Genomic DNA, 23,342 nt, shown 5'->3' with positions numbered 1-23,342 from the left:
CGGGTAAAAAGCCTCGTCCGTTTTGCGAGGTGCACATGCAGTCCGCTGAGGTGCGCGATGTTGCGCCAGGCGGAAGTATATATCCAGCTTTAGCTGGATATTTCACTTTTACTTAGAACTGTTACACACTACATGGAAGGTCATTTTCAAAAACCCATAATAGGTTTTAATTTATTAAATTAATTAAATAACGTTTAATAAATATTATTGCACTGCACTATCTTACAGTGTGTAACCGGTCACATTAAAAATGGGCATATTTTGTTTTTTTGCATAGATATTATTATTATTATTTTTATTATGAAAACAATAGAAATAACTGCAGCCTAAATCCCTGTAGCGCTCCCCCTTACCCATTTAATATTGAAGTCTTTCTGCTCCTGAAGTATTAAAGGGTCTCATTTATCTACTCGTCCAGATGAAGCCAGTTTAGAGTATTTTTAGAGTGTGGTGATCTGGAGAGTAATTTATCGTAATGTGCAGTAGTGAGGATCATGCCAGCACTCGCATATATAAATTCATCCTCGGGCCGCAGAGACGTCAGGTGGTTGAATGGATCGACATCTCAGGAGAGAATTACATCACACATTCACACACCTGAGAGAGGATGCTGAATGTGTTGGCACTAGTCATATGACTGAAATCTAGACAGGAGAGCATTGACTAGAGTCAGGAACCGTAGGGCTGTTTGTATTCCATGTTGCATTGTAAAAGTTCTTTTTTTCTATTGTAGCTGGTAACTATGCAACAGGATGACATGATCTATTACATAACAGTCTCTCTGGACTCCGTAGAGAAAGAGGAAACCACTGCCTGAGCAAACTAGAGCAATTCTTTTAACCGTACGCTCTGCTTGAGGAAGAGTTCAGGCTTAAAGGCTCCCGTAATGACTGATGACATTACTGTTTTGTATCTTTTATAATTCACAGCGTGCAAATGTTATTAAGAACAGCAGTTGCTATGGTGATGGCATGGATGTTGGCTGGTTAGTTGAGTGAGAGATGTGAATGAGACTCTTTGGATGATGTAATCTGACACCTGTTGGGCTTCTCCTGAAGAGGGCAGTGTAAATACATCTTACAGTCAAGCTGTTCTCATGTAACATGATGAACTGTGGTCGTGTGATTGAGTTGGGTTTGGTGCTTGTTAGTTCTGTTTGGTTTGTGTGTTTCAGATTTTTATTTTTATTATTATTAATACTTTTGGGTCTTTACATTAATCAAGTAGCAAACATCATCATTCAAGAATTATGTTCATGTCCAGAATAAAATTTAATTTAATTATCTTTCTTTCTTTCTTTCTTTCTTTCTTTCTTTCTTTCTTTCTTTCTTTCTTTCTTTCTTTTTTTCTTTCTTTCTTTCTTTCTTTCTTTCTTTCTTTCTTTCTTTCTTTCTTTCTTTCTTTTCTTGTTAATCTATTTATCTTTATTTATCTCTTTTTTTATTTATTTATCTTTATGTATTTATATATTTATTTGTCTCTTTTCCCTTTATTTATTTGTCTATCTATTTATTTAATTAATTATATATTTTTATGTATTTATTTTTATGTTTTTATTTTAATTTTTAAATTAATTTATATATGTATGCATGCATGTATGTATGTATCTCCATTTATTTATTTATCCCTATTTTATGTATTTATTTATTTATATTAATTTTATTTATTTATTTCTCTTTATTATGTATTTCTTTGATTATTTATCTCATTTATTTATCTCTTTATTTATTTATTATTTATTTGTTTATTAATTTATTTGCTTATCTTTATTTATTTATTTGTCTTTTTATTTTTATGTATATATTGATTTAGCTTAATGTATCTCTTTTTTATTATTTATATTATAGCTTGATTTATGTATTTGTTTTATTTATTTATTTATTTATTTCTATTTATCTTATCTCTTTTTATTTATTTTCTTTATTTCTCTTTATTATGAATTATGTATCCCTTTGGTTATTTATCTCTTTATTTATTTCTATATATCTTATTTATTTCTATTTATTTTAGTTTTTATTTATTTAGCTTTATTTATTTATGTCTATTTAAATAGATTTCTTTCTTTCTTTATTTATTTATCTAATTGATTTTTATTTATCTCTTTATTTTATTTTATTTATTTCTATTAATTTAATTAATTTATTTATTCATCTATATAATTTATCCTTTTATTTGTTTATCTCTTATTTATTTGTTTCTCGTTTATTTATTTATTTGTCTGTTTGTTTGTACTTAAAACCAATAATTTGTTCATACATTAATAACAAATGGCCAAGACTATAGGGGATCTGTATACAAGAAACAATAAACCTTTATAAATTTGCCAACTGGTGACACCAGATTGCCTTTGCTCGCTGTAGAATCAGTCTAAGATGACAGAAGTTTTTAATGCAGATACATTTTTCATAAAAAAAATGATTATAATAATTATTCTAATTTAAAAATTTCCTGCTTTTGTTTCTTCGTTTCTGAAGAAAGAAAGAAAAGTTAGTTATTTACGAAAAATGTTGCTTGAACCTCCAAATTGCAGTTTCTGGCTAGCTTCAAATAGCTCCAACCTGAACCCAGCTAAGAAATAATGAGGGTCTATTGAAGATATTAATCATTTTCTTAAATAAAAAAATAAATAAATAAAGAATGTACATATACGCTACCAACACTCCGAAAACAGCACAAAGTCTTAGGCAATACACAATACTCAAATTGTTCTTTCTTTTTTAGACGTGTGTAAGTATAGTGTATAGACCGTCATATTGGGGTGATATAAACACACACAGTCCTTTTTTTCAGTTTAACAGACCAATTGGAGCTGTTTTTAGATCGACCGCAACTTGACATAGGAGTGCGGTCACCATATCCTCAGTTTGTTGTTTCACGTCCGCCATTTTCAGCGTGTGAGTCAAAGCGATATCTCTAAAGGAACACCCTTGCTCTATTTTTAGGTGTAAGGCTCATTGGGCTCAACACAAGATCAACATTCACCACATGATCACTGTAATCAAAATTATTGTTTGTAAGTTTGTTTGTAGGTAGGTTTGCAAACGTGTACTTTTCATTGAGTCAACCTTAAACTTTTTTCTCGCGGTCACAGGAGCTCCCGGTGATCTTAACTAGGTGCAGCTGAAAAGTGGGAGCTTTCTGTCAGGGTACACACAATGGCGCTTCCAGCCGGCAGCTGTCCGCGACGCCCAGCCACGATTCGGGAGACTTTATATTTCTGCCGTGCCACAGAGCTTCATCTGAATAGTTTCATATTAAATAACATCCGAATGTGTGTGTCTGGTGTTCCGTGTCGTGGCTCTGAACGGCGCATTTGGGGCCTCGTGTACGAAGACTTGCGTGGAAATCATACTAAAACATACAAACATACAAAACGCCGAATCTCACGCATATTCTTTTGTACATCCGAATGAACTTGAAACTGAGCGCAACATGCACGAGCACAAAACCCCTCCCTGCCTCCTCCCCCGTATGAATATGCTAATGACTCTACTTTGGCAAAACCCAATGAAAAAGCAATGGCAAAATCAAGCAAGAAGAGAAACTGAACAGAATGTGAATTGGAGGTGCTCTTTTCGGAGGTAGACCGGAGGGAAACGGTGTTATTTGCAAGTTTGTCCTCCGGAATTAACAACAAAAGAAAAAATAGAGAGGGAGAGTTTAGCTGATGCGGTAACCACAGTTGAGTCTGAACATCGCACTGTGTGGATTTTTTACTGCAATGTGCGTGCAGTAGATCGCTCCCATAACATTGGGAAAAACGGCGTCCGCTGCAAATTGCACTTTAATGTTTGGCTGGTCAACTGTATGGTATGGAAACCTTATATACCTGCTAGATGAACTCGTCTCATACAGCTGCCATTGCAAGCCTCAAAGACACTTTGTAGAGTGAAATTTAACACAACTGCCTCTAGGAGTCGTGGAGCTGCGCACATTCCCACGTTCATTACATCGTTAGTAAATCCAAACGTGAGCGATTCTAAGCGTAAAACTTGGCGTATGCAAAGTTTTTGTGCGTACGCAGCGTTAATACATGAGGCCCCTGGTGCCTCAGTCAAAGTTTCAGTGTAAACTTTAAAATAGCAGTTGGCTGAAACAGTTGGCTGTAAAACTATACAAAGACACATGATTTTGTAGTGTCTGCTTGGTCTGTGTCCGAGTCGTACATGTACGGCTGAATGCTGGTCCTCTCACTCCTTCGGAGTTGCTTCTCTTTCTGTGTCTGCCTGTCTTTTGCCAAAGCAGAGTGGGGGAGCTCTTGGCTCCGCCCCCTTGTTATGTTGGGCTGGAAGTCGAAACTTATTTTCATGTGAAGCAACACGCCCCTAAAACAGCGAGCTGTGTACACACCCCTAAAACAACACTTTTTACCACATTATAATAAAAAGTTGTGTTGTGTTGTGAACTGAACCTGAACTGGCACACTCAGAAAAACCATAATATTAATATTAAATCATAAAAAAGGGTAAACTATGTGCCCTTTAATTTAATAATGTGCGCATTTGTAAAGCTGTTGTTGGAATGTTAATTATTGTGAAAATCACTGTACAAATACACTTGAATTGAATTGAATATACTTTTCAACATTAAAAGCGCATCTAGCCGACTGGCAATAGTGTACAGATTTTTTTTTTGTCTTTTTTTTTTTTTTTTGAGGGAATATGGCTTATAATTTTGTAAGGTAAGATCCAAGCTCCTGCATCGAAACTGCAGTTTGAAAGTTCAAACTATTAAGCACCATGGAAGTTGCAAAAAAACATGGCAAAAAATATTGCATCGTTTTAACTGATGACAGAAATTTCTTGTAAGACTATGGTGGTTAACAAATATGTTTGTTTTAGAAGTGCACTAATTCACTAACGGTTCTTGTTTATAAGCCCACATTGGTTGTATAAGGATGGTGGCGTTGGGTCAGATGGCACACCGGATGGCGGATGTGTGTAGTCAGGCATGACACTCACTCTACCGGAAAAGGGCAGGCGCAAGAGATGACCATTTACTCTCATTACCGTCATATCTGCAGTTTGCTCCAGTTTGTTTCTCTGCTTTGCTTGTACACACACAAAAACAAAAACATGTTTACGGTTTATGAGTTTAATCCCTGAAAGCAATTATGTAATTCACCAAGCTGGGGATATAATGAGTGCAAAAGATTTATTTCTACAAAATGCAGCAAGTCTTGAGAAACTTATTGAGCGTTTTTTGTTTGTTTAAAATTGTGTTTTTTTGCAATTTTGAGCATCCAACTATTATTATTTAATTTGTTAGGATTGTTTTGAAAACTTTGATTTGACAATGATGCTATTTCTTTCACTCAGCATAAATTTTGGGATTTTTTTTCCCAAAAGCTTGACTTCCAGCTATAAAGTTAATTAAATAAAGGAAAACAAAAATAAATATTAGTGTGTTATATTACATAGTATATTTAAATGATTTGTTCACATTATCAATTAGGGCTGTGCGATTCAATCAAAATCGAATCGCAATTTGAAACGTTGCAATAATTTAATCGCAAGAGGCTGCAACATAAAACATGTGTAGGGCTGATAACCATTTTCAAGGCATACCGCGGTTTAAGTCAAGGTTTTAAAACTGCCAAAATATTCTGCTATACTGTTTCTAAGGTATTTGTAAGATTTTTTATTTACCTTTTTTTTTTTGTTTTTTAGGGGAAACAGTATCTCCAGCAGAAAAAAATATGTAAGGTCAAAGTTAAATTTTAGTGTCTCCCGTAGGTGAAATTTGTTTTAAAAAAAAGGTTCTGCTGTACATAGACACCAACAAGAAAACATATAACATACATACAAATTAAAAATCTGATCCTGAAATACCTCCTAATATAAATACGGTTTCATAAAAACAATAATTAAAATAAAAGACAATGCGTCCCCACTGCCCTGTTATGCCAACCAATGCAGTAATCCTAATCTTTGACCCTCTTACCCTACTTGCTTATTGATCAATTTAATTGAAAAAAGGAACAAAATAATGTTTATATTTATTATACATGAATAACGGGTCGTGTATCTTCTGCCAGAATTCATCAGCTTATGCTTCAAAGACCGCACATGCGAAGAATCAGATGAAATCTTGTTGGTTTGTTGAATTGTGCACAACCCAAGAGAACCAAGTGTCTCAATTCCCAAAATTCTTGCCGCTCTCATCAGGTTATTTATTTGGGTTTTAATTTTTACTGTCAGATTTCCAAACTAAACAATAATTCCATATCTTTTTAAATAGACTCTATTGTTGCTTTATAAGAAGTTAGCATTATGCTGCTACTCTGAATAATCTGAGTCTTTGTAAAAAGTGTAAGCGCTGATGAATTCTTACACAAAGACTTGATACCTGAAAGTGCCAGTTAAGCTCACAATCAATATTCACTCCAAAATAGTTATATAAAGCAGCCTGCTTAATGTATTTATCATAAACCACAACAGAGCTCCTATCGCTTACTGACCTGGGGTGTATGATGACCTCCTCCCTTTTCGTAAATGGCCATTTCCCAGAAACTTAAATGCACTCGGCAGGTAGCATCAGAAAGCTGTGTGTTATTCCACATGTCACAAAATGTGGTAAAAATCCTACACGACGGTAAGTTTGATTGTGGTGCTAACATGTTTACACTCGCTGTAATAGTTAGTTTAATACAAACTAACTTCGCCATCTGAATCAACAAAGACCACTGGTCGCTAACTTACCAAATCTGTAGAGACAGGACAATCAACAGCAACTACAGCTGCGTCTTTATTAAGAGGAGAGTAGCAAATCTGGATCTCACCATTTCCAGATGAGAAAAGCTCTGGGGTAAACAATGTTCCTTAGACATGTATTTCTGTCACACGTCGCATGCACTGATCCACACGAGAGTCCAGCTGCGTTCCCATAGAGAGAAAATGAAAACAAAACCTTCACTGCAGCAAATTATAAAACCAACACTGTACGCTTGTTTTGACAACACAACGTGGCGTCTCTCTGCCGTCTGAACACTGTTACATTAATGAATATTAATGAAGTTGCACAATAGAGCACGCTGATTGGTTTGAATCAAGTCTTACTCACGCATTAATGCAGCACACTCAGAGACGCAATAGGGCACTCTCAGGTACAGATGTCCAGTCTACACGCTGGAATACACGCTAAGATCTCATGGCCGTGACGCAGCTTCAAAAATTAGTCTCAAACCGGAAGTACGAGTTTGCTCGAAATAACACAGAAACAACCAATTTTCACTTTTTAGTGAAATATATGTGTCCTAAGTGTTTTTAGCAGCATGGGACACATATGACTGTCAACAGCTCAAAAAAATATGCTTTGGTGTTTCGTGATCCTTTAACATTCATTTCCAAATAGTGGTCATCACACCAGCTGACAAACCATTCGACAGCTGCTTTTGTGAAAAGGTAAAACAGTGTCATCAGAAAATGTAAGAATATATTGATTTGTCTGCTGACTACTGACTAACGCAGTGATTTGTATATAGGGTGAACAAAAATGGTGAACTTACACACCCTTGTGGAGCCCCTGTACTGCTTGTTGCTACGCCAGATAACCCTGAATGAAATTTTACTTGTTGTGTCCTGTCTCTTAAAAAAGAATAAAAGAATTTTGTATTATTTTTGATTATGAAATGTATAGTTGTATGCTAATGTTTGCCTGAATTTAATCTGCAATTATTGGTATTGGCTATGTAGTTTATGAAGTTGATCAAATCCAGCTAGATTTGACATCACGCTGTTTCGTTTACTGCAATAACAAAGGCAACACTATTATTCCTGCTGTTCTACCTGCTGGATTAGCATTTTTATTCAGTATATGGATAATATTTTAAATTAAAGTGGTGATGAGGTTTTAAAATGTATGGAAAGAATATTTAAAAAGTTCTTAAAAGGTATTGCATTTCATACTCTTTTTCTGTATATACACTGTATATTAAATCTGGTTAAACAGCCTGAACCCTTCACATTACAATCAGCAATAAACATAAGATTCATGCATGAAAACTAGTTCTTTTATGTTTAATAAATGCATGTTGTAAGTCTGCATGCAGCTGTGTTAAATAATCAGGATCTCAGTATTGACTTCTTAAATATAAAAAATAATGGACCCAATCAATACTGACCCGAACAAAGACCAGCTCAATAGTTTAATGTGTGTTTTGGCATGCTTTTTGTCTGATATTGATTTTGACCATTCTATATACAAGATCAGAATGTGTTTTACATAATATTTAAGATAACCAATATATTAAAGGGATTGTTCATCGTAAAAGTTCAATTCTGTCATCATTTACTTATTGTCATTTCAGTTTCTTTCAGAAGAATGTTGGAAAAAAGCAGCCATTGGAAAAAATTGACTACCATTGTCGTTTTATTTCTTGGTCCTACTGTATATGTCAGAGGCTGCTATTTTCTTCAGAATGTCTTGTTTCAGCAAGGTTGAAAACTGCTTGATTTACTATGAGGAAATGTTAGTTTTTAGGTGAACTATTACTTTAAACTAATGTTAACAAATGATGTGTGTGTTTATGTGTGTGAGGGAAAAGAGATGCAAATATTGTACTAGTGATGCATGCTGCCCTCTGTGGGTCATGATTAACATTGCGTTCTCTTTCAACATCACTTTTTTCATAGTTGTCAGACAGTGAAGAGACAACCTGACATTTTAATGTGCAAGATCAATGTGTGTGTATGTGTGTGTGATCTGGAGCATCCTCAACTGCAGCTGTGGCAGGATACACCTGCTGCTTGATGTGGCTGAGCTTAAGCTCGTATACAGTTATTCTGATCAAGGGTGTGTTCCAGCACTAGGGTGCACACGCGTGGGACGCTGCACGGGGTCTTTCTTTAAACCCATCGGAGGGAAACCCTTGTTCCCCCACTCACCCACTCATCCATCAGAACCTCAGGTGCATCCTGGGATAAGGTTACAACATCTGAAATGTCAAGGGTTAACTCGTGTTTTTGGGTTACTGTTCAGAGTATGTTCAAATGATTAAGGCAGGATTGATTTTGAGTTCAATTGAGTTTTTATTTTCGATGTGCTTGGGATCCAAGGCTTATTAAAGAGACAATGCACATAAAAATCATTGACTTGCTTTTTTGTGCTTCAAAATGTTTATGAGTTTCTTTTTAACACAAAAGACCATATTCTGAAAATGCTGGTAACCAGCAGCCAATAAAGCCTCAAAAAGTTTTTAACGAGTAAGAAAATAGTAAATTATGATTTTTTGGGGATGGACTTTGCCTTTAATAGCAGTTTACAAACTTTTTGAACTTCACATTTGGAGTGCTTGAAAATTTGCATAGTTAGAAAATGTAAAATGAGTTTGGTTTATTTAGTTGTCCTAGAGCAGTGGTTCTCAAACTTTTTTCATCAAGTACCACCTCAGAAAAAAAATAGTCTCTCCAAGTACCACCAAAATGAGCAGTACTGAAATACAGTAAAGTAGTAGGCCCAGTAAAGCAGCTACAACTCTGCACAGTTAAAATAACGTGGCAGATTACCTCAGAAATATAGGCTATATGTCATATATGCATATTATATACATCATTTTTAATAAATTTTGAAATATGTAGCACGTACATTACATGTTTAATTCCTCCGTGTACCACTAGAAGGAAGCCTGCGTACCACTAGTGGTACACGTACCACAGTTTGAGAACCACTGTCCTAGAGTATCCCTGTTGATCTTTTTACCATTACTTTTTAATATAAACATAAAACATAGCACAAAACAGCTTTCACTAAGGTTCTTAGTCTATACTTATTTTCTTAGAAGTCACAGCTGCTGTCGATACCATTAATCTTTCAATATTACTAAATCAACTGGCCTCAATTGACCCTTCACTAAGTCCTGTCTTCCTTAGTTATTGTTGCTGCACCTGTGAAGCTTTCGTGCCTGCAACGTCTATTACATTGTGTATGCGCCAGTGTCAGACATTGCCAGGAATATAATTAGTCATTTTTGGCAAACAGGTGAGATATCAGAGAAAGCCAGACAAAAGAAGACTGCAGTATTGAATCCAGGGGTATATTTACGACATAATAGGGAACCGATTAGAAAATAACTGAATCAAAATTAAAGCTAGGTTAGCCTAGCTGGCTCATATGCTAACCATTCAACAGCTCAGTTCATGCACAGCAGGAGAGGTGAAATTAAAAAATAATCGAATAATAACAAATTAAACCGTGATTTTTTATTTATTTATTTTTTTTTGCCAAAAAGCCTGATAGATTTATTGTTGTGCAATGAAATATAGCGTTACTAACTGATGAGGAAACGCGCATGGAAAGTGCTTCTACATTATTCATTTATAGAAAGAACAGCCAGAAAGAACAAACTGATGGATTTGTTTTGAATATTAACATTATTTACCCATAACAATGTACACCTATCACTGTCTGTGTGTATGTTTGTTTGCTCTTTATACCGTTTCTATTTTAATTTGCAGTTAAGTGGAAGAAATAAATAAATTGAAATGCAAATTAAAGTGTATAGCAGAAGTGAACAAATAGATTTTCCCTACCAGCAAATATTAATCCAACACCAAATTTGAAAGCAGACACTAACCCGCAATAACATCGTCACCAATGACTAAATCTCCAAAAGACTGCCGAAAACATCTGTGAATTATAGCTCTGAAATGGACATCGAGGCTTATAAATTACTGAATAACAGCTGCAGATGAAGTATATTGATCGCAAGTGCTCAGATTGTGATCACGTCTGGATATTTTATTTTTTTTTTTCTGTCTGTTGATTTGTAATTTCGAATATTTGTAGCTTGAAACAGATAGAAATATGACTGCTTAAATACGAAGGCTTAAACGGAGCAGTGCTCATAATATCGAGCGAAAAAAGAAAAGAAAAAGACAACTGTGAAACATAACCTGCTTTGTATTTTTGTTGGAAAAAAAGTTTAGATCTGTTTAGGAGGTGTGTGAGTTATTGCCGTCGATCTATCACTGAATGTTTCAGAAATATCGAAACAAAACCAACTTACATGTTACTCCGCTCCTTTAGCCCCCCTCACAGAGTTTGATCCACACTGGCATTTCTCCTCTTGGGTTTTAGGTTTTGAAAAGAGAAAAAATTCTACCACACTGTCCAAACTTTTAGGATACCGGGTGTCAGATTTGTGCACAATCTATATGCACAATGCTTTGGCCAGTTTCCCTCGCTCTAAAGCTTGACAGAGCTCCTGTGCGTAGCTACGGTTGCTAAGCCACGGTTGGTGGGTGGCGGTTTTTAGGTGTGGCTTAGCGAAGGGTCAATTGGAATCACTGATAGTGCCCTCTGCTGGTTTACATCTTACATCAGTGACAGAAAACAGTTTGTCCAGGTAAAGAGCAGTTGTTCTGATGCAGTCTTAGTCACTCATGGTGTTCATCAGGGACATTTTACCTTTCGGTCATATATTTCATTCTTATGGCATCAATTTTCATTTTTATGCCAATGATACGCAAGTTTATATCTCTGCTAATAAGTTCCATTTGTGTCAAACAGCATTATTAACCCATTCCTTGCTAAAGTACCTTTAATATTCAGCACTTTTTTAATAGCTTCTGTTCTAATTTACAGTTCAAGTATAAAAATAAACGGATTGCAAATGCCCAAAATGTACAATTTGTGTTCATACAGTATCTCTTTTGTGTTATTGTGTTGATGTGATACAAATATTTGTAGCTTGAAGCAGAAGGAATTCTGACTAGCTTGTACTGCATGTCTACAGAGATCCCGGTGTTGAGCTGACATTATTATCTATTGTTTAACCTGCCTAGTGGACACGTGAATAAAAAAAATATATATATATTAATAGTCTTTAAATACTTTTGGAAAACATCTACATTGAACCTTAAACACTGTAGTTGCATCAGGAAGACTTTGATTTATGTTGTTTGATTTATGTTGTCTGTGCTGAAAACAAATCCCTTTTGCATACACTCCAAAACTATGAGCATATGAGAGTTTGGTGACCAATCATAACCCCCTGAGCCAACTGACCAATCAGAGGAGTTTACAGAGACTGAATCCTCTGACCAACCATTTCAGACACTGTGAGAAAGTTTGATGCTGTGGTGTGTATTATGAGACAAAATAAGTGATTTTTGATCTTGGATGGAAGGAAATCCATTGTAGGAATCTCCAAAACAAGATTAATCATTTAATGTTTAGAATATCAAGTTCAAGTTTTACTTTATTGTCATTCACATGGACGTATACACAAAACAAAATTTCGTAGCATTGGCTCTGCAGTTCCAATAAAAATAACCCTAATCAATAAATACAGGTTCTTTATGGGCCCTTTTCCACCAGAAGCCATGTAGTTTTATGTAGTATTTAACCCCTTTTTAATTACATTTGACATTTAGGCTTATCTCATTTCCCCCCTGAAACATCTTTGATACTTTTCTTTTGCTTTCTGGCTGTTTTAATGGAAATAATAAAGCACACTTTATCTGTTGTGCTGCTCTTATCAGAGTTATTGTATGACGCTTTTGATCTGAGATGACCTATTTCACATACCATTTGTCTTGCATTGTTCAATTGCAAGGTATGCAGTTTAGTTTAAGCTAGGTCAAGTTCACCTTGCCTGTAGATTTACTTATCTAGCTGCATGCAGCAAATGATTCAGTGGTGCCACATTAGCTTATAAAGAATAGTAAATATGTCAGTGAAGTTGGCATTTGTTTATATTACCTGTCACTTGACTTTATTTGATCATTTGGGAAAAGTGGCAGAAGGTTGATTTTTCTGATGAATCATCTGTTGAACTGCATCCCAATCATCCCAAATACTGCAGAAGACCTATTGGAACCCACATGGACCCAAGATTCTCACAGATATCAGTCAGGTTTGGTGAAGGAAAATCATGGTTTGGGGTTACATTCAGTATGGGGGCATGCAAGAGATCTGCAGAGTAGATGGCAACATCAGCAGCCTGAGGTATCAAGACATTTGTGCTGCCAATTACATTACAAACCACAGGAGAGGGCAAATTCTTCAGCAGGATAGCGCTCCTCATGCTTCAGCCTCCACATCAAAGTTCTAAAGCAAAGTTGGTCAAGGTGCTCCAGGATTGGCCAGCTCAGTCACTAGACATAAACATTATTGAGCATGTCTGGCGTAAGATGAAGCAGAAGGCATTGAAAATGAATCAAAGGAATCTTGATGAACTCTGGTAGTCCTGTAAGAACACTTTCCATGTCCTTCCAGATGACTTTATTTCTAAGTTATTTGAGACATTGCAGAGATGTATGGATGCAGTCCTCCAAACTCATGGGGGTCACACACAATATTAATTATTTTTCCTCTGCACCATTACTTTTTATTCTATATATTATTTCTGTTAAGTGACAAGACTTTTGTCTAAGCAAAGTTAGACCTTACTGCCTCTATTAAATAATTAAAAATCATAGCATGATTATATGTACATATTTTTGGTAAAATAAGCGTAATCTTGAGGCCTTCGCCTTTCGTATAAACCACTTCTGATACCAAATAATTAACTAAAAGTCAAGTTATTATTTTCTGTTCCTGAAACTTATCATAAAAGAAGAAATTACAGCCTTTACACTTATTTAAATGCTGTTTCTGACATAGCCACTCCCTCTTTCGCATTTAATATCCAGCTGTTCTAAAGTCAAGAAATCTATGAGTATGCTTATTACAACTTAAAATTTCGAGCCGTTTTTATTGGACCCCTAGCAGGCTTTTTAGGCTTTGGATGAAGGACTCATTCTGGAGATGTGAGAGTGAGAGAGACTTGGTTCATGCTCTGTGATCCTGTTCAAAAATACTGGAATTTTTATTTTTATTTTGTGTCCAAATAATAATAATTATTATTATTAACAGTTTTGTTATTATCATTCATTAATTTTCTTTTCGGCTTAGTCCCTTTATTAATCCAGGGTCGCCACAGTAGAAAGAACCGCCAACTTATCCAGCACATGTTTAACGCAGCGGATGCCTTTCCAGCCGCAACCCAAATATTATTATTATTATTATTGTTGTTGTTGTTGTTGTTATTTGCATCAATTTTCAAAAAATCTGTGTCAAAGTGCAAACATTTAAAACATTTAAAACATTACGTTGATATATTATATATAGTTATAAACTATAACTAGTTTATAGTTATATAATAGTTATATTATATATAGTTTATATATTATATGTGAAAACCTCAGCAGATATACCGAATCTGATTGGCATTTTCTCTCTTTTCTTGACTCCCACCATCAGTATAAATTTTTAGCTCTGTGTTAATCTTTGGGGCATTCCAGCCAATAGCAGAACAGCAACTTTTGAAGGGGTGGCGATAAGGATAGTAACGCCATATCTGATTTGTCAAATTTAGATGTAATATTTAGAAATAAATTTGCCAAACATGTCTGTGATGCATATACTACTATCTGGATTATCATAATTTACCAATATACTGTTCAGTCCTTCAACAGAGGTTTAAGGTGACTGTCTCATGTGCTTTAAAGCAGAGTTTAATTGCTTTCACACCACACTGTTGATATCATCCACAATATGCATGTTGGCAGAATGTTTGTCTCTTATTAATGTGGCAGCTGTTTCTAGGCAACTAAATTAGCAATCTGAACATTAGTAATGGAGAAAACCGTTTCATAATGTGATGTACATTAAATCAAGCAGCAAAAATATTTGCAGGAATATAAGTTGATGACGTATTTATTTATCTTGATGTGCTTGGACTCATGTAAAGATGATATGTGTATATTCTGAAATAATCTGCATCTTCAGTTTTAGGCACTATGTTTAGGAGATTGTTTGCTGATGCTGTTTATTGCTGAATATTTAACTGTCATTGTGATTTTTATCAAACTTCCATGAAATTAATGTTGACTGCCGTTTTTAATGTTCAAGACGATTCTAACTCATTATTAGCATTTGAAGTGATAGAAATAAAAAATGTATATAAACTAGTTCCAAGTTAACAGGGATATTTATGTAGCTGAAAATTTTTATTTTTGTTTTTGTAATTATATAATTTAATTCAAAACTGTAGCAGCCTTGGAGTAAGAGGCATTAAAACTTTTTCATCCTGAGGACTGGCTGAGCCAAAGTAATGCAAATGCTATAGGCAGAGCCTCAATAGCCTTTTTCACACATGCAAACTTTTCCGGAAAAATACTGGCAATTTTTCGTAAAGGGATCAAGTGTGAACTGTAACAATGTCACAATTCACCGTGAGTTGGTTGAAAATCAATTCAAATATGTGACTATTTAAATTTACATTTAGAAATTTTGAATGAATCTCAATACATTTTTCTGAGCAGAGAGGGTGCTGTGTTTACAGCCGCAAGCTTGCTTTACCTGCACATCAGCGGCGAGCGATTAGGTGAGGCAGCAGAATAAAATGACAGTAGTGACGTGTGCCAGACAAAGCACAAACTGTGTGCAAATACTGCAAAAAGACGTTTACTTAACAAAACAACGAATATGATGCACATAAACCGTCAGCACAGTAAAAAACTACTGTCACAGACGTCTATACATAAAAAAAAAAAAAAAACTATTAATAAGCCAAACCACACGGAAGGGATGATTTGCAGCTCCGCTTAATCCAACAAGTGCTCTGAGACCACACAGTGCATCAGTATTGTGAAGATGTTTTTCAGACTAAAAGAGAAAGTATCAGATTATTTTTACTCTCTCCTTTTCTAATTAGTTTATGCATATTTTAATGATTTGCTTATTATTATTGAATATTTAGAAAAATATTCAAGATTATCCTAGAAGTGAATTGGTATATTGTTAGCGTGATTGGTATATTGCTAGTATACATTGGTGTATTGTTAGTATGAATTGGTAAATTCTTAGTATAGATTGGTGTATTGTTAATATAGATTGGTGTATTGTTAGTGTAGATTGGTATAGTGTTATAGATTGGTATATTTTTAGTATAGATTGGTATAGTGTTAGTATAGATTGGTATATTGTTAGTATAGATTGGTATATTGTTAGTATAGATTGGTATATTGTTAGTATGAATTGGTAAATTGTTAGTATAGATTGGTGTATTGTTAGTGTAGATTGGTATAGTGTTATAGATTGGTATATTGTTAGTATGAATTGGTAAATTGTTAGTATAGATTGGTATAGTGTTAGTATAGATTGGTATATTGTTAGCGTAGATTGGTATATTGTTAGTATATATTGGTATATTGTCCATATGAATCGGTATATTGTTAGTAAATATTGGTGTATTGTTATTGTAAATTGGTATATTGTTAGTATAGATTAGTATATTTTTGTATGAATTTGTATATTGTAAGTATGAATTGGTGTATTGTTAGTGTAGATTGGTATATTGTTAGTATATATTGGTATATTGTTAGTATGAATCGTTATATTGTTAGTGAAGATTGGTATAGTGTTAGTGTAAATTGGTATATTGTTATTATAGATTAGTATATTTTTAGTATGAATTGTATATTGTTTGTGTAGATTGGTATATATTTAGTAAAGATTAGTATATTGTTAGTAGGGATGGGCCGATAGACGATGTCATCGTCCATCGCCAATAGACAACACGATGATGAGCCGTCATCGCCGATTATCCGCCCCACCCCTGTCACAAACCCACTCGTGGAAGAAAGACACTCAGGGCCCTTTTACACTAATACGTCTTAGGGCCCTATCATACACCCGGTGCAATGTGGCGCAAGGCACAACGCAATTGTTGTTTGCTAGTTTCATCTTGACGCAAGAGTTGTTTTGACGTTTTGCGCCACGCTGTTTAAATAGCAAATGCATTTGCGCTCATATGTGCGCCCATAAGCGTTCTGGTCTAAAAAAAAAAAAGAGGCGTTTTGAGACGGATTGCTGGCGCGTAGACCAGAACAAAGCCGGTCTAAAGTCCAGCGCAGAGTGCGTTAGTTGTTCACCTCGCTTACACACTGCTTAATACAATATGTAGAGCAATGCACAAATATCTTTACATATGAAAAAGAATGTAAATATTAAGGATATATATATATATATATATAGGATATAATAAGGATATATATATATATATATATATATATATATATATATATATATATATATATATATATATATATATATATATATATATATATATGTATATATACAGTATGTATATATATATATATGTATATATACAGTATGTATATATATATATATGTGTATATATATATATGTGTATATATATATATATATATATATATATATATATATATATATATATATATATATATATATATATATATATATATACATAAATAATTGAAATATTACAAAACATTATTTTCTAGCCTACATAAATATAAAAAAAAACATATAATTTCATGCCTTCTTCATCTCAAAGGGTTTTTCAGTTTATTTATAACAATTTGCTTTTGTATAATGTTATTATTATTAGCAGTAGTATTTATTATATCCATATTTATATGTTTTATTAAAAACAAGCTTAGATTTGTCCTCTCAGGTTTTAGACCATATGGGGCATAGCATGTGTATTTGGTTATAACTCAGTTTTTTGACCACATTTCGTTATTATTGTTCATTTATTCGTTTGCTGGAAATTAGAACTAAATTTAGAAATAGTTTTGAAACAAAATATTTGCGCTCAACAAACAAAAACATTTATTTATGGGCTAATTATTTTCTGTGCGTACAAGGTTTCCCTATCCACAAGAGCGAAAGTTCTCCCATTCTCGCTCTGCAGATGCTTTGTTTAACTGTTTTCTCGCTAGTGAAGTGTGTAAATAGCCATGTAAATAGTCATAAATCTGCCATGTAAATAGCAAATGCACCATGGTGCAATGCAACTGACTCTTAAAGGGAATTAGAGATGAGACTCTAAATGGTTTATTCTTAAAACACACCTATAACTCATTAAGAAAACAAGCTCAACCCTTTTAGATCATGCGCCCTGTCATTTCTGAACAGCCCTCTGTCTGCTGAAAACGCACATCACGTGACCACATACACACACACACACACACACACACACAGACAGAGCCATACATCCACAACCACACACTGTCATGCGCTCCTCTGAGCTCCAGGCAGAGCAGTGGACGTCGGACAGTTTATCAACGTTGTACTGCTGGATTGCGTCTCACTATAGTTGTTAAGCGTGACATTCAGACATCCCAAGTCTCCCGGAAGTTCCCAGAGTCTCTATGCATTTGCGGGACTCATAATACCATTAAACGAGTGAAAAACTTCAGGAAATCGAGCGTCTCCCTCCTGGTCCTCAAATAAGTCACGCACCCTTCTCACCCCCGGATCCTTACTTGGTCTTCAGACACACCGCCCACATCCACCCCACTTTTCACATGATGACGATGCCATCGTCCATCGCAATGTTTTACTTTAGGCATCGTACAATGACAAATTGATTGACATCGCCCACCCCTAATTGTTAGTATAAATTGGTGTATTGTTAGTATAGATTAGTAGATTTTTATTACAGATTGGTACATTGTTAGTGTAGATTGGTAAATTGTTAGTATAGATTGTTTCTTGAAAGTACTTGAAAGTGGTTAAATGAAACTGTCTAATCCCTTGAACTGTCTAACTGAGAGTCTAATCATTAAATGTGAATCAGGAATGGCGTTGCATCCTAATTCTAGGTTTATCTGCACTTGTTTAAGCTGCAAATCTCAGTTCCCCATCTCTGCAGCCAGGCTGCGCTCTCCGGACGGGAAAACCAGAGACTTTAAGCTCAGGATTACCCAGCTCAGTCACACAATCACATTTTAAAATGCACTCTTCTTTTACATTCCCATCTCTTGAACCACAACTGTAGAGACATTTATTACAGACACTCCTGCATGTACCGTCACCACATGGACTTGTCCATGCTTGTCACTATGGCAACAGCAGCTTGAATGTTCAATCTTGCTCTCCACTTGCACTTTTCTGCATGGATTTATTAAGACGTTTCCTAAAAAACATCCTCATCAATGGCACACTGGAGCAGAAGCTGAGATAGCCCCTCCACCTGACCTTCTAAATCTAATTCCAGCAGCTTGAGTGCCCTCCTCGCTCTCAAACACTCTTCAGACATCCGATTCTCTCATTTTGAGCATAAAAGCATCTCATATTTGTTATGGGTGGGTGTCAAAATCGGTGGGTATAGTTGTTTGTGTTAATCGCGGTGGTCCCTCCCTTACCTCTGCCACCGCCCCTCTCTCTCTCTCTCTCTCTCCCTCTGAGGAGACTGAGAATAGGGAACGGGAGAGAAGCGTGTACTCTGTGAACACTGCATCAAACATGACGGCGGTGCTGGACATCAACCAGGTCTCCTGTGCAGTGACTGATGTGGTGAGTGTGTGTTTATAGCAGAGCAGCCTGTTGCTTTTCTCTGCCGAGTAAACTTGGCTGATGTGCACAGTGTGTGTGTGTGTATGGTGATGGAGTTTGAGTCGTGTCTGTGATGGGCAGTGGAGGTGATGGATGGGGGTTATCGGATGATTGTCTCACGGTTGTTTGTTTGCGTATGTGTGCGCGCTGGTGTCAAAAAGAGGCCTTTGAGTGTACAAGCAGAATTTAACTTGTGATGCATTTAATTACTTTGATTCACACGGATATATTTGAAAGGAGAGATGCCTCAGAGATGATTTTCAAAAAAAAAAAAAAAAGCAAGAAAAACTGTAATTGCACCCCTCGTTTATTATTATTATTTATTATAATTATTAATATTATTACTATTAGTAGTAGTAGTAGTTGTATTGTTGTTATAACATCACTATTGTTTAATAATAATAATAATAATAATAATAATAACAATAAATAAATAAATAATACGAGTAATCTATATTACTTCATGTGGTACTCTGGAAGTTTTTTTTTGCAAAATATGAATATATAATTAGTATTAGTACTGTTGTAGTAGTAATATTATTTTATTATTATTATTATTATTATTATTTTATTATTGATAGTTGATTATGTTGTTGTTTATGATGTTTCTGTGGTTTTAGTTATGACAGACTAATAATAATAAGTAAAAAATAATTATAATTATAATAATTGTTATTATAGCAATAATAATTATTATTATGTTTTTATTATAGCAATAATGATAATAATAATAATCATCATCATCATCACAACATCAATAATAATAATAATAGTAATTATTATTATTATTTATATCAATAATAATGATAATAATTTATTGCTGATAGTAATTATTATTGTTGTCTGTAATTGTAATAAAATAATGTAATACTATTAATATATCATATCATATTTAAATATTAGTTTTACTGTATTTATAGTAGCTGTAATGCAAAATTCGAATAAATAATCATAATCATAGTTGTAGCGTTCCTATTTATTTTTCATATTTTGTGGTTTTATTGCATAAAAGAGAAGAAATGCTATTGTAAATCTCTCAAAAAGAGATGATTTTTTAAAGAAAAAAACAGCAAGCAAAAGTGTAACTGCACCCCTCTTGTTGTTTTTGTTGTTCTTGTTTATTGTTGTTGTTGTTTTTGTTTTTATCATAGCAATAACATTAAAGCAATAGTTTATTCGTAATATAATAATAATAATATTAATATTATTTATAAAATATTGGTAGTTTTCCTGTAATCTATATTACTTCATGTGGTAATTTGGATTTTTTTTTTTTTTTTTTGCAGAATATGAATATATAATAATTAGTATAAGTACTGTTGTAGTAATAGGAGTGTTATTATATTATTATTATTATTATTATTATTATTATTATTATTATTTATGGTGTTCCTGTGATGTTTGGTGATGACAGACTAATAAAAATTATAATAATAATTATTGTGATTATTACATCATAGCAATAATAATAGTTACTTTTATTATTAAATTATTATTACAATAAAAATAATAATTGCAACAACAATAATAATAATAATATATACTTTTTTAATATTACTATTATAATTATTATTATTGTTAGTTATTATCAGTGGCTTTGAGGATGATGAAGATAATTGTTATAAATAATAATAATAATAATATATTTTTATTGGCCAAGCATCGCAGGTGGGGGGTTTCTTCGCTGAGGTTTAGTTTTTTTCTGAACGCTTTTTTAATGTAAAGTTGCTCAAACTCGCAAAAACTTTAACCATTAGATAAACACATAACAAAACTTTCCATCCAGAGCTCCTTCACGGGCTTTGATTGTTAACAATCGCTCCATCGGGCTCCATCGGGTTATCTGCAATGTTTCTGCGCACTGCCTCATAGTGGTCCGTAGATACAAAAAATTGCCTTTTTTGCCTATAACTTCTCAACCCTTCATCCAAAATTCATAAAATTGATCTCTTTACATCCGGCGGAGCATGCACAGTCAGATGATGTCTGATTTTTTTGACGAAATTCAGCTTTAACCAAGTTTTTATAATTTTGACATGCATGAGGAGGCTATCACTTGGTTTTGTTTTGTCAGTAGTTTTAAAATAACTTCTCCATGAAATTGTGTGTGTGTGTGTGTGTGTGTGTGTGTGTGTGTGTGTGTGTGTGTGTGTGTGTGTGTGTGTGTGTGTGTGTGTGTGTGTGTGTGTGTGTGTGTGTGTGTGTGTGTGTGTGTGTGTGTGTGTATATATATATATATATTAGCGCTGTCAAAATTAGTGCGTTAACGCATGCGATTAATTTTAAATAATTAACGTGAAAAAAAAAAAATAACGCATTTGCAGGTTTTTTTTTACTTCCTGTTGTTGTGGACGTGTGTTTAACATCCAATAAATGTGGATAAGACCAAGGAAGCACTTTTTGAAGGCAAGTTTCAGTATAAAACAATTAGTTGCATCACTGGTTATCCAGAGTTTCATGCAATTTCGGGTGTTTTATTTTAACTTTCGACTTCTGTTGTAAGTTGATACCGTATGGTGAACAGAAAAAAAAAATCCTCTGCATTTCGTATTGGTATTGGTGTCTTATGTGAATGTATGTACGTAGTATTGGTGTCTTATGTGAATGTACTCAGAAAGTCTCTGGTGAAGTCGCGAGCTGTAAAAGACAGGGCATTACTCTCAGCATAAGCCCTCCAAGTTTAGCGTGTTTCCTCATTAAACACAACGAAAGCGTATGCTTCATGTTGTTGTGTTGTGTAAACGCTTAGTTTAGGCACCTTCTCCTGAACGTGATCATGCGTGTTGAATCTGAAGGGAGTCGCTATAGCGCGTTGTGTGTGTGTGTCAGGCCCGTTGAGGGGTGTCAGGGGTGGAGTGAGCGACGTATCTGAGTAGGGGCGTGTACGCGCGAGACGTACCTGAAGAACGGTGGGAGTGAGTTGTTCGCTACATACCTGAAGAGCTAGGAGGGAGGCGGTGGAGAGGGGTGTGCAATGTAATAAGGGACCGGAAGTCTGTGCATTTGCGGGATACTCCTAGTCTTAGCAACTGGATGAATGTAAGGGAGGATGAAGCAAAATTGTTTCTACTCTAATTAATATTCTCAACTCACAGCAATAAAACTTTACAATGAGTGCAACTGTTTGTATTCAATAGTTTATTATTATAATTTTTAGGGATGGAACGGTATCAGAATTTCACGGTACGGTAATACCTCGGTATTAATGTCACGGTACGGTATTTATTGAATCATTTACAGGAAAAAACAAAACTTATGAAAATACTCCAAAAAAAGTGCCAAAAGTGTCAATGACATACAAATTAGCCATCTATCTGTAAGCTTTGAAACAGGAACTTCAATTTTAATAACAAAAAAATATTAAACCATGTAAAAAAATTAAGTTTCAATTTAGTAGTGTTGAAAACTCATCACATTCAACATTTAATCACTCACTCACTCACTTAGATAGAGATGGGTTTAAAGGAAAATTATCATATAAATATAATCTGGTAAAAGCTGGTATCTCTGGGTATTTACAATGTCCCCTGCAATAGAAAAAAACCCTCTCATTTGGGACTGAGGTTTCTGGGACAAGAGAGATATGACTTGGCCCAGGTTGACAGCAGTGGGTAACGTTGTGCATTGTCTTTCCCCCACTTGAGAGGACAAACCATGAGTGAGATAGAGATCTCATGTCTGCATCAATCTGAACAGTGTACTGTGTTTCTGCAGTCCCCATGACTGATTATTAGTCGTATTCCCCAACTTGCAGGCACGTGCACACACAGGGCTCAACCTGTGCAGTGCACATGCCCTTTTTAGTCTTGGATAGAAAGACAACACCGCTATTCAGTACGCGCGCGGCGACAACACCCGCTTTAGGGTTTTTACAGCGCTTTTTCATCACCGCTTCTAGCAGCACACTCCATTTCCGCATTACTGGATCTGTAGCGACAACAGACCGCAAGGGATTATGGCCAAGCCTGGGCTGA

The 23,342-nt window shown here is 34.7% G+C and overlaps 1 protein-coding gene and 2 long non-coding RNA genes across 12 annotated transcripts in view; 2 read left to right on the top strand and 1 right to left on the bottom strand.

Moving 5' to 3' along the window:
- ndrg3b (ndrg family member 3b) overlaps window positions 1–23,342 on the top strand; it is a 158,586-nt gene that overhangs the window by 87,707 nt on the left and 47,537 nt on the right. For 4 of the 9 annotated variants that reach the window (XM_087305249.1, XM_087305247.1, XM_087305248.1 and 1 more), the window contains exon 1: window positions 19,261–19,329. In XM_087305249.1, the coding sequence (XP_087161375.1) occupies window positions 19,279–19,329 (51 nt within the window). In that variant the 5' untranslated portion in view covers window positions 19,261–19,278. 9 annotated transcript variants of the gene reach the window in all.
- LOC141380592 (uncharacterized) lies at window positions 4,918–10,907 on the bottom strand. 2 transcript variants are annotated; one of them, XR_015523336.1, is made up of 3 exons: window positions 9,906–10,907; window positions 6,782–9,760; window positions 4,918–6,512 (listed from the first exon to the last, which is right to left on the bottom strand). It is a non-coding gene; the product is annotated as an uncharacterized LOC141380592 (long non-coding RNA). The 2 variants fall into 2 exon arrangements; XR_015523335.1 differs by having other exon boundaries at window positions 6,500–6,612; window positions 6,684–9,760.
- LOC147831259 (uncharacterized) lies at window positions 8,925–13,180 on the top strand. The gene is made up of 3 exons (XR_015523339.1): window positions 8,925–9,354; window positions 9,677–10,907; window positions 12,666–13,180. It is a non-coding gene; the product is annotated as an uncharacterized LOC147831259 (long non-coding RNA).

Source organism: Danio rerio, chromosome 23, assembly GCF_052040795.2.
Source record: "Danio rerio strain M-AB ecotype USA chromosome 23, GRCz13ab, whole genome shotgun sequence".
NCBI lineage: Eukaryota > Metazoa > Chordata > Actinopteri > Cypriniformes > Danionidae > Danio > Danio rerio.
Note: the sequence above shows the minus strand (reverse complement) of the source record. Positions and strands in the feature narration are given on the sequence as shown.